Below are 12,536 nucleotides of genomic sequence, written 5' to 3' on the forward strand. Positions count from 1 at the left end.
TTGCCCACGTATTATATTTAGCGTTGTTTGTGCTCAAAATTTGGTTTGTGAAAAATAACAAGATTTTACTTAATTACAAAATGTAAAAAGATATTTTAATTTCAAAATATAGTGAAATATATTATATTCGTCCACATAGTAAATTAGTAATGATAAAATAGATTATATTCACGTATATGTAATAACATTCGGAAAGTAGTATAAATTCTACTATTAAGATAGGTTAAAAAATTATTGATATTTTTTTATCTTTAATTCTAATCTTGAAATTTTTAATAAATAATGTACTTTTAGTCTATTTGAATATTTTTTATCATTACTTGTTCACTATCACTAACCAATAACCATCTTTGTTATTACAACTATTATCATCACTCTCAATCACCATTATATCAACAATGACTATAGTATCAAAGCTAATAGTTCTGTGAGACAAGTGAAGATGACAGAGTGATGGCATAAGAGTGGTTGTAAGGCCTTCGCCCGTCGTCTATTGGGTGGTGCATTACCTTTACCCATAAATTGAAGACGCTTACCCAACAAAGTAGCAACAAACTTTGTTGGCTATAAATATTCGGAGGATAATGTGGGTGACACATAATTAATCTTCAAATTAATCCATAAATGGTTGATATATATTGTTAAACTTTGTTTTTGGGTGAGATTGTTTGGTGTACAAACTAATTTTCACATCGAAAGTTGAAAATAAAAGGAACCTACGTATAAGTGGTGGGATTCTCTTAATAGTATGAGGCCTTTTGGAAAAATCGTACGGACATGACCCAAACAGGCAATATCACACTATGTAAAGTGTGTAAGAGTATCGTGCGGATCACCACCTCTGCCACCTTTGCCATAATTACAATTAGACATAATACATAAAAATGTCTCTTAATTTGACCTTACTTGATATCTATGCCCTTCGAGTTTGCGTGTGCATAAATATATACTTTAATTTGTAGAACGTTGAACAAGCAGACACACATCAGATTTGAATATCTTAATTTTAATGCAAACATAGAAAACTTAAGTCAATTTATTCGGTGCGAAATCAAATTAATTATACCAATATATCTCGAATATAGAATAATTAAATTTTTGACAAATTAAAAAGCAAATTGAAAATGAAATAGAAGTTGAAAGACAAATAATGAATTAATGAGTTGAGTGATTCTTTTCTCCATTATGTTGGATGTGGAAAAGATGAAAACTTGTACATCGATTGTGAGAGGCTTTTTATCAACTTATATTATTTTGAGACAAGAAGACATAACACGTACTACAATATATATGATGGTCTATTTTTCTTGACACTTACTTATACCTAATTTTTGTGACAATAATTAAAGCAACAAAAAGTATTAAGGAGATAAAAGAAGTTGTTTATGTTAAGATCATCAATATCGGTCTTAAGTCACCATTAAAGCAGTATTGGAATCAATTTTTTTAAGAGTCGAAATACGAAAAAGTAAATACACGAAGAAGCTAAATAAATTTTAACATTTATATATTAATGGATTCAAGAATTAAAGTTTATCGATTTTAATGATCCTTTACTTGCCAACGAATCCACAATTCATTGATATACTAACTAAGTTCACAATTTATTATTCGTACATATTTTGATTTTTTTTTAATACATGTATATGATATCATTAATTTGAACCTCACAATAATAATTTATAATTAATATATGCAGAAGCTTAATTGGTTGGGTTCAAATTTGTACAAAAAATGTAGCTACAAGGACTGACTAGCTAGTACTTCACATTTTATTGAACTATAGGAAAAGACAAAAACTGGGTTGGAAGGTATTTTATTAAAGATATTTTAATTCTCAAATCAATAAAATACATATAAATTAATAGATTAGCCTCAAGATTTTGGTCTAGTGATAAAAGTGTAACACCATGACTCATGACAAGTGGATTGTGCATACATTATGAATTCGAACATGTGACATGTCGATTCAATATTAAGATAAAAAAAATTTAGGAAGGAAATTCAAAATATAGATAAGTAAACATTTAAAAAAATAAAAAAAGTTATATATATATATATATATAAATAATTTATGCAATGTAATTCTGCTATGAAAGATTGTTAATTTGTACCTCTTAGACAAGAACAACCCTGCTAGTGATTGAGTTAGTATTTTTATCAAAAAGATTTTAAATATATAAAAGTAAATATGTAAAAAAGTCAAAGTACAAACTTAATATCTATTATATATACATAAAAAATAATTTTGATTCGTACTTCTGCCCATGAGCTTTGCTAGTGTAACACTTGGATATATTATTAAAGTGAGATAGGTAGGAATATGAATCATATGATGGGAACTTTACACAAATTAAAGTGGAAAAGTGTAGGGCTTTTTTTAGGTAAAAAGTAAAAGTAAATATATATCACATTCAACCCATTTTCAAAATTAAGACAAGTCCATGGATATTGGCTAGCTCCATTTTTCTCTTGAATTACCACTTTGTAGATTTTTGATATTTAATATTCGATATTCGAAATTTACTAGATAAGCTAAATTTGAATTAACATCAGATAAGCTTATTAAGGGGGCGGGGATAAAACACCTTTTATCATAAATTCTTCATTTTCATAATTAAAAAAATAAAATATGTAATTAAAGATCGAGGAATCTCGACCATTTTACTGCACCTTCTTGGTCGTCACTAGGGGTATGTCAAATTAGGGGATTAGGTTGAATTTGGATGAATCAAGATAAACTAAGTTAATAAATAGATGAGTCATTAATCCCCCCCTAAAAGTTACTTAAGTTGAGATGAGTTAGGTCAAGATGGACTAAATAGTGGATCACAATCCAACTATCAGACTCTTACCAAGTTTTAATTTCTTTATTTTGTCTCATTATAATTTATTCAATCATCTAATAATCTCTTCTCTTTATTGTGACTATATACAAATATTAAAATTTAAAAAAGTTGATAAATTTTCTCATGGATCAATTTAAGCTATATATTAGCCAACTTTTATATGATTTGAACTGAAAATATCAAAATATGTTGGAATAAAATAAATGAGTCATTTAACTCATCCAAACTTTGACGAATTAGACCGATCATATTTGTATGGGCTAATTTTATCATCTCCGCATATGTCTTCACATTTTCCCACTATAAAATGGATAACTATTCCATAGTCAAATCTTAACATTTAGTCTCAAGTCCAACCAAATATTTAGGCACAATTAATGTGAATAAATAATTGAGGAAACAAAAAGAGCATTCTGTTAGTTGTTGAGATCAAATTGAAAATAACAAATACCTAACTTACATATTGCTAGCACAAAAACAAATTTATCAAATGGCCTAAAAGAAGATTCATAGGCAAATTCATGTTAGATATGTGTAGCTAAATTTGTAGTGTTAGTGAAACATGTGATGTTTTTTTGTCCTTTTTTTAATATACATAATTTAGGTACTATAGTTGGATGGTATTATACAACTATTTAGGGGTGCAATATATAATGTTAGAAATTTTTAATAAGTAACAAAAAGTATAACACTTATCACTTATATTTTATAAAAGGGTCAATAACATTTGGTTATTATTAATACTAAATTCTGATTTTAGTTTCTATGATACTTGATTAAGCATATTTAATCTTTAATTAATTGAAATGTTCACTTTTGATTTCTTTACTCGTGAATATTCACAAAATTATCATAATTATTAACAGTTTTAACGCTTGACTACTTGAATATTATGTTAAACTTGTATTATTACTTCATATGTAACTGTATATTGTTATAAAAATAGTTCACAACATATAATAAAATTACCATATAGAAAGATAAAAATGTACATTTTAATTTGTTGAAGGTTAGACATGCATAATCAAATATAAAAGGATCAAAACTATAATTATTACTTATAATTATGTATTTCGCATACATATATACATGAGAAATACATAAATATACATCCTATTAACTAAGCTTCTATGTCAAAAAGAAAAAAAAGGGATATGACTACACACTATGCTTTCTATAACGACCTAATATCTTAAAATGCGGTGGTCGATTAGATATAAACATATTATCAAAGCAAGTAAAATATTAAGTGCTAAAATACGTTTCATTATTTCAACATTATCAATAAAAAGAATTTTAACGTGCTTGTCAGAAAATAAAAATCAAATTCATAAGTACGTGATCATACATGTTGTTCATCCAAGAAGCTCAAATTATTTCAAAATTTTGTAACTTTTTTTTAATACATACATGTTCATGAAAGAAGCTAATAATCCATCATTGATCACTTCCTTTTGGAAATTATGTAGATAATCTTAAAATAGGACTACACACCATGCTTCATATAACAACTTCATTTCTTAGATGAGAAGTTTTTTTGATTAGACAATTCAACATACTATCAGAACTAGCAGAATGCTATAACAACTAGAAACACGTCTCACTGCTATCCATTATCAATAAAAAGGATTTCAACGTGCTTGTCCAGATAAACAAAATCAGGTTTACACGTAAGGAAGCGTATGACGTAGACATAAGTAATTAAACTATATACTATTTCTAAATTTTGTAACTTGAACACATACATATTGTTCATTCAAGAAGCTCATAATCCATCATTGATCACTTCCTTTTGGAAATGATGTAAATCATCTTTTTGAAACTTTCAACTTGACATAAAATCCTTAAGGTTCCATCTTGATTGTAGCCAAGCTCATTAGCAGAAAACTCAAGCAAAGTTACAACATAAGGATGCTTAATCAGCTTCATGGGAATCAGGATTCTCTCCACTAATTCTTCATGATTTCCAACAACAATAGGGACATACCCTTTTCTAATTGTTTGATCATTTTCATGAATCTCATAATCACTTCTTAATCTCACATAATTAAAAGAACATGTGAGTTTCTTAACTCTCATTAGTCCTACTAATCTCATACTCACAACTCTTATGGCCATTGATAATTGGCTTGTAACTCAAGTTTTTATTGTTTTTTGTTTGGTTGTGTGGTTATATTCCAATATAACATAAGATCTATAATCTATTTATACCTTCTTTTTGCATATAAAGATGGGAATGTTAAGTTAATATTTTTCCTTGACTAACACATAATTTAATTAATCAATTAAGTGACTCTAGCATCGACTCCTATATTATATGTCTATATGACGACTTTGTTAATTATAGTTTAATTTATTTTATTTTTTCAATTGGTCTTTGAATCAACTACATCAACATATTCCGTGTAATCTCATAAGTGGGGTCTGAAAAGAATAGAGTATACGTAGATTTTATCTTTACCTCATAAAGATAGAGAGGTGGTTTCCGAAAGACCCTCAACTCAAGTAAAGCAAATCAAAATAAATATTCACGTAAAAGGAAAGACAAAAAATGAAGAAAGACTTGTTAAATAATAAGAAAATCAATATCTTCGAACCAACTATGTCCAACAAACCGTGATAGGTTATTAATTAACTTGTAAAATACAAAGCTTTTACTAATTGTTAAAAAAGAGGGCGGTTGTGATGAATCATCAATATTCGATAGATCAATCACTTAATTATTATGAGAGTTTTGAAGCATTTTTTAAATTTTACAATTTCTCTTGGAACCAATTATGTATATCCAACAAACCTTGATAGGTAATTAATAAACTTATAAAATACAAAGCATTGAATTGTTAAAAAAAAAAAAAAAAAAAGTTTTGGTGAATCATCAAAACTTGATATATACATTACTTAGTATATGAATTTCTTAAACAATTACAAATCATTGAAGAAAGAATTAAGATTGCCACTCATTATATTATGGAATTGCTTTGATTAAATTATTTTAATTGGACACATGGATCAGAACGAAAAATTATAAGCCATAGTATTTTTTTTGTTTGTTGTATTATAACCTATCTGGTATCAATACTCAATGGAACTATTAATTCAGATTTGAGTCGTGTAAGGCCTATTAAGAGGAAATAGCTCCTTAGTCCTTAATGGGGGTTTGTCCGATCTATTCTGAAGGTTGGAATTCGAAGTCACTGATTAAGGGCGGGAAGATTCTATCCAATACACCACATCCCTCCATGATGAAAGCTATAGTGTTTGACGACTACATGAAGTATAACAACAACAATAACTAATTCGGTGTATGTAATTACACAAGTAAGGATTGAACTCCTGGAATGGATAAGATATATGCGACTGTACTTTTATTTTGTAAAGTAAAGAAACTATTTTTGATTGACCCTCGATAAATGTACTATTCTTATATTTAATCTTTGGGAAAAATTATTGTACTCAAATATTTATCAAGTTTTATATTTATGGATAACTTCCATGAACTAGATATATAATGGGAAATTTTCAAAATGTCAATATTTTAACATTTAATAGGACCCCTTAGACACACTTTCAATATTTATTAAAAATGTCAATATTTTAGTTTGTTATATTGTTGATTTATGTATTTTTTTTCTTTGATTTAACTTTAAAAAATATAACTAAGCAAATAACAAGATGAATTATGTGACTAGTTTGACTAGTTTGCTAATTTTCCCATATATAATTACTACAATAATTGTAATTTGAATTATGTGACCACCTAATTCTAAAGCAATATAGAACACAACAAGATGAAAATATAATGAGAATAGTTAGAAAACATCATAATTAATGACACCAATTTTATATGTGAAAGTGAATAGATTTTGAGAAATTTATGCTCATTTAGTTTAAATATTTGATCAAGCATGTTTAATGACCTAAAATATTTTCTCATTAGAATTGACATCAAACTTTAAGTTTGTATTATTATTGCACTAAACATGATGGATTATCATGTATTGAAATTTTGATAAGAAGCAATTTATATGCCTTCACTATTATTATGAATTATTAATTTCTACGCTTATTTTAAATATATAGGGAAAGGTCAAGGTTTAAGTGTCCCTTATAACTTGCCAAACAACACTTAAACAAACAGAGGCACACGAAAGCAAGATGTATCAATTGTTCATTCCTATATATATATATAGAAAAAAACTCTTTTTTTTTGTCTTAAATTTTACATCAATTTTGAAAATCTTGGTACGTTAATTATGATGAGTTCCCCACCTCACCTGCTTTAGAGCCTGTTTGGATTGACTTAAAAAAAATAGTTTTTAAGTCAAAATAAAAAATAGGGAGAGGTCTACTTTTAATTTTTAACTTATTTTAAGTAATATTTATATTTACCAAACATTTCCAGAAGTCAAAAACTGACTTAAAAGTCGATTTGACCAACTTTTAAGTCAATCCAAACACCCTATTAGTCTCAAATAAGGCACAAATTAAGGTGAACAGACTGAACCGAGCCTCCTTATGTCAAGAGCACTAGGTCTAACACCATAAGACTGCACCCCTATTTAGTTATTATTTGTATAAAAATTAGACTACCTAATTAGGCACTAAGGTACTAATACTAACTCCAGAACTCAAACACATTACATTGTATAGAACAGCAGTAAACTTACAATTTCATTCAAAAGGTTTTACCAAGATTTCATTCAGAAATGAAGCAAACATATGAATTTGACTGCGTAAAACAGTTAAGTCTGAGAAGCAAATCAAGCTCAAAGGGAGGCAAAAATCTAGAGATAAACCATGAATGTGTTTTCGAAATGATGGAAATGAAATGAAACGCGAGACTGAATGAGAAATTTCAATCAGAGATGATGATTAGCGCACTTGGGATGTAGCAGTATTTGATTCCTCAGCTTCATTAACAGCAATTGGTGTCGTCCCACTGTGTTGTGTCCTGTAAACCAGATAAACTACCTCAGGATTGATTCAGAAATATACTGAATTTTTATCTAACATCAATCTCGTTGGGACATAATGAAGACTGATAAACAAAAGAGCACATATAAGGTTCACTTATTAGGCATATACTCGTAGCATAGTGCGCGAAATATAGACATCAAAGAAGCAAAGAATACCTTTGTGAAATGTTAGTTTCTTCAGACAATGCCTTCTCTAGTCTCTCCTCAAATGGCGTTGCGTGCCAACTAACTTTTTGATCCTAAAGAAGTAACAAAATCATCAGTTTTTATTTGTCGAAATATATAGCTGAGAGTAAGTGAAATGAGTAAAGTAGAAAGCATGGCAAACCTCTTTGTACTTGTTAGTAGAATTTGGAATCCCATTTCCATCCCACCATTTAGGAGATATACGGGAAGTTTCATCGTCATTCCAATGAGCAGCAACCAACCCGATGATAGGTCTATCTCTAGGAGTTCTTCCATAATGAACAGGACCAAGATGCTGCTTACTCTGCACTTGATTGATTGAAGGTGGTTTTGAGTCTTTATTAGCAGCACTTTCTCCGAATCCAGACATTCCTAGTTCTGAAATATGGGTTGCCTCTTCAGGCCTTTGATCAGAATCTGTCGTGTGACTGGAAAATAATCTAGAATTGGAATCTTGAGTAGAGTAAGAATCTTCATCTGACAATTCCTTCAACTGTGAAACATCATCCACGGGGTTTAGAACGGGATACACATACTGAGACCTGATCCGTGCAGTTTTAGCTATTCCCATGCGGTCCAAATATGCTGGAAAAATGGTTCCAGGTGTTTGCATCTCATCCGACAGCTTTAATGGGGTTGGATAGGGTGAATACTTTGATGCATTGTAGTTGCCTGATGATTCAGATTGTTCGGAGCTTTGACTTGTTTCAGATGAAATACATTTTGATGACATTGAAGACAGATCAGACTCGCTTTCAAAATGAACAGATCGGTATCTGTACTGGGCAGTTGGAGCAGTGATTGGTGAAGCTGCTGAAGCCTTGTTATCATTACGAGCCAGATTAGCTTTAACTTCAATGAATATCGGAGTGCTAGAATTCTCATTGCCTTTGATGAAGCTTTTAGATAAACTTTGATCACTTTGTCCATCTGTTAAACAACTACATAAATATAACAACACATTAGATGGTCATTCATGTCTTTTACATTTGTGAAACATGAGATGTTAAATGACTAGGTGTATATATTCAGAGTGAAACACACCGGAATAACAAAAGGTGGATCAGTATATGCAATGCATTCTTTAGTAAATAAAAGCAATATTTCTTGCAAAATCAGAACACGAATTCAGTTCTAGAGATAGTATGTGAATAGGAGAGCTAGAAATAATGTCATTTTATACACAAAGTGAATACTTGCATTTTCATTTGATAAGGTTCAGTAATATCTAAGAATATCATTTAATCAAACTTCCCTAGCCATGTTTTTGAGGTTAGAATTCCACCTGCTAGGCGTATGCACGAAGGAACCAGAATGCGTCTTTACTCCATCAATCTTGACAGGTGTAGGCTGATCAGATAACGAATTCAAGTTGAGCTTCTGATATGTTGTATCAGAGGGCCATGAATTGACTTTTAAAGGCTCAACTTCTTCCATTGGAGCGGACAGGTCTTTGCATTTCATTGAGAAGTTCCGAATTTCAGAAGGAGTCTCAGGTAAGGTTCCACAAGCTTTGAGAAACTTGGCCTGCAAAATTAAATTGGATAAACTATGTAAAAAGCAATTCTCAAGAATAGGAGCTGTCCACCTTAAGTTAACTTTAGAGAACTTGAAAGTTAATATCTTAAGAAAGAGGCATTAGCATTCACCTCCCATAGCCAAAAGGAAAGTTTTCGAGGTCCTTGTACAAATAGAAACCACTAGCAAATCAAAAAGAACAACTGTGGTACAATACACAGGCATTCAACTGACTTTTAGTATCGTACTCCATGTTACATCTTGTTTCTTTCAGCAGAATAATCACAAGCCATTGATTTTATCTAAATATTTGAATTCAACTTCCCTAAGTTGACATGACGAAGCTTAAACAACCAAATAAGCAGGTAAGGGAAATCGTACTAAGATCCTGTTTGGATTGGCTTTTGGATTTTGACTTATAAGCCAAAAGCCATAAGTTAGAAATTCTAACTTATGGCTTATTTTTACCATTTTAGCTAACAACTAAGTGCTTATAAGTTATAAGGACTTGTTAAAGTTACCTAAACATTCCAAAAGTGCTCAATAGCAGTTTTGGCTTAAAAGCACTTAAAATAAGCCAATCCAAACAGACTCTAAGCCTCAGTGTAACAAAATACGTACAGCAGCTTAGTGAATGATCCAGAGTGATAGATCAATAGACTGTAAATACCAAAACTGGACTTCAACAAACAGAAAAGGCTAACATAACAAGAAGCTGAGACTATTTTAACAAGGATTAAGAGTAAAGACCAAACTCATCATCTGCTAAGATAACTCAAATACTTTCTTCTCTTTCCAGACATCTCCGCAAGTATTTCCAAGTGGAACTAACATACACTACATAACTTTGACCACAGCCGATTTATAGATGCTCTAAAGAGTGACAGCATACTTATTACTGAATTCTTGCTTGCAGAAGATCAATGGTTTAGGTTTCAATCAAAATAACTTTCCTGCAGGTGAAATGTTACTAAACAAAAATCTTTGCTTTGTAATTAGTGAAAATTATAGGTGTAATGAAGAAATTGCTACGCCATGTTTTCATGTTTTACATGGAGCAGAGATATGAAAGTAAGAAGTAAAAGAGAAATTCAGGGATATCTAAATATACAGTAATGCAGTCAACATAGTTTCAGTTTCAATTGATATGAAAAATTACTAAAAAGGAGCTATTGTACACTTCATCTTAAGATACAGTAAAACACAAAAGACAATCTGTACACATATTTCTTTATTAGTCTGCTAATATATTGAGTACCTCAATAATATCCTTTTTTTGCAGTTCAAATTCGAAATTTTAAGGCATTTATTGCTTCTGTCAAACATATCCTCCTTTTTGCACACTCAAAATTTATAAATTTGTATCAAAACCATAGAATTCCAAGAAAACCAACCTGATTCCTAAGCTCATTTGTGTTCAACTGTGGCATTGGTGTATCCAAACTCAGATTCTCCACTTCTTTGCATCCCAAAGTGTTGGTCTCCTCATTTTCTGAAATCAGCATTATGAAAAAACATATGAACTTGAGTCTAACAACACTCTAATATAATTGATAAGTTGAAAAGCTACCTTCAGTAAAAAGTGAAGATAATGGACTTCTATTGCGAGACACCATAGGTTCCTGATAAGCAACAAAAACAGTTAAAATATATAGAATAAGAATAAAATGGAATTATTTGCTTCTTTCAGTAGATATTAATGCAGTATTCACAAACATAAATAACACGAACTATCAGCAATTTTTGAATCGTTAGTCTCTATCTAGCAGACCAAATTACGTCTTTGAATCGTTAGTCATTACTATCTAGCAGAACTACCTGCAGATTAGTTCTCTGTACAGACTATAAATTAGGAACCTATTAGTCAAATTTCACAGAGAGCATGAGAAGTAACAGTAAATAGCTTCTTCATTCTCCTTTCTCTTACAGATTTCATCAGCAATAAAACATAGCTTCAAGCCAAACAGCAAAAACAAAAAGAAAAATTAAACAAATAAATGCTCGTTAATAAGAATAAGAAAACAGCTAATCGAAATATTCCGTTGGAATTGAGTAACACAGCTACTTCTTTGTTCTTTCACCGCTGATTGCTACTCCGAATTGATCAAAATATGAAGTAGTCCGAATGTCAAATGGTTATTTTCTGAATCATTTCACAGTTCCTCAAATGATTAAACTACAAGTAATGCTATATTTGGTACTTTTATCACTTTTAACTTGAATCAAACAGAATCAGAACCATAATACACACAGGAAATTAAAAAAAAATTATATCGTGAGAAAACCGTAGCAGGAGCAGATTAAACTTACAATTTATCCCTATATTTGTACCTTTTTCCACTTCATCAACAACCGAACAGAATCAGAACCAAATCACACACAGAAAATTCAAATTCAAAAAACAAATACAGCATGAGAAAACCTTAGCAGGCGTAGATTGCGAAACGCGATTCGACTCCGACCTAGAACCAGGTGTAGCAGGAAGCGTAACATCCTTGATTTTGAAACAACCAAATAGGCAAGCCATGACCTCCACAACCACCACCACTACCACTACCACCGCAGAGTTACAACTAGAGAATCCACCATTAACTAGTATTAATAAACAAAAAATTCAAAATTCATCATCAATGATAATCCGAATAATCATCTGCATTTATTGATTGATTGATTGCGATAACTGTAATTTGAAAAATTTTATCCCAAAATCTTAGCTAAGATTTCAATTCACATTGCTTGCGATTCAATTCAATTATTGGAGAGTTTTAAGGGGGAGAGGTGAGCAGTCACTGTATGTGAAAATTGGCTCTAATGGATTTTTTTGAAATTTTAAATCGGATTTTTATGGGACACGTGTCAGTATGGGATTGGTAAGTTACTTTTTAAACTTGACGCAAATGATTAGTTTCGTTCTTGAACTATTGGCCGCCTTAGAAACACCTCTCTACTTGACTAACTAAACTTAGATACACCCTCGCTACACATAGCAAGTGGTCTCAAATTCTTA

At 30.5% G+C, this 12,536-nt stretch overlaps 2 protein-coding genes across 2 annotated transcripts in view; both read right to left on the reverse strand.

Annotated features, from left to right (window-relative positions):
* LOC125862136 (chlorophyll a-b binding protein 5, chloroplastic) overlaps positions 1–12,536 on the reverse strand; it is a 240,617-nt gene that overhangs the window by 154,134 nt on the left and 73,947 nt on the right. The gene's annotated exons all lie outside the window — the stretch shown is intronic.
* LOC125862126 (protein JASON) lies at positions 7,509–12,312 on the reverse strand. The gene is made up of 7 exons (XM_049542125.1): positions 11,952–12,312; positions 11,100–11,151; positions 10,924–11,021; positions 9,297–9,538; positions 8,154–8,952; positions 7,982–8,064; positions 7,509–7,800 (listed from the first exon to the last, which is right to left on the reverse strand). Exons 1-7 carry the CDS (start codon positions 12,054–12,056, stop codon positions 7,722–7,724), a joined length of 1,458 nt encoding a protein of 485 aa, XP_049398082.1. The 5' UTR covers positions 12,057–12,312; the 3' UTR covers positions 7,509–7,721.

Source organism: Solanum stenotomum, chromosome 4, assembly GCF_019186545.1.
Source record: "Solanum stenotomum isolate F172 chromosome 4, ASM1918654v1, whole genome shotgun sequence".
Taxonomy (NCBI): Eukaryota; Viridiplantae; Streptophyta; class Magnoliopsida; order Solanales; family Solanaceae; genus Solanum; species Solanum stenotomum.

What these genes read in the sequence shown, in the direction of transcription:
- LOC125862126 (XM_049542125.1), bottom strand. Translation starts at nt 12,056, where the DNA reads ATGGCTTGCCTATTTGGTTGTTTCAAAATCAAGGATGTTACGCTTCCT. An exon ending in CAAATGAGCTTAGGAATCAG is followed by an intron (nt 9,539 to 10,923) that starts GTTGGTTTTCTT and finishes TTAATTTTGCAG; the next exon opens with GCCAAGTTTCTCAAAGCTTG. An exon ending in TTCGTGCATACGCCTAGCAG is followed by an intron (nt 8,953 to 9,296) that starts GTGGAATTCTAA and finishes ATATTTATGTAG; the next exon opens with TTGTTTAACAGATGGACAAA.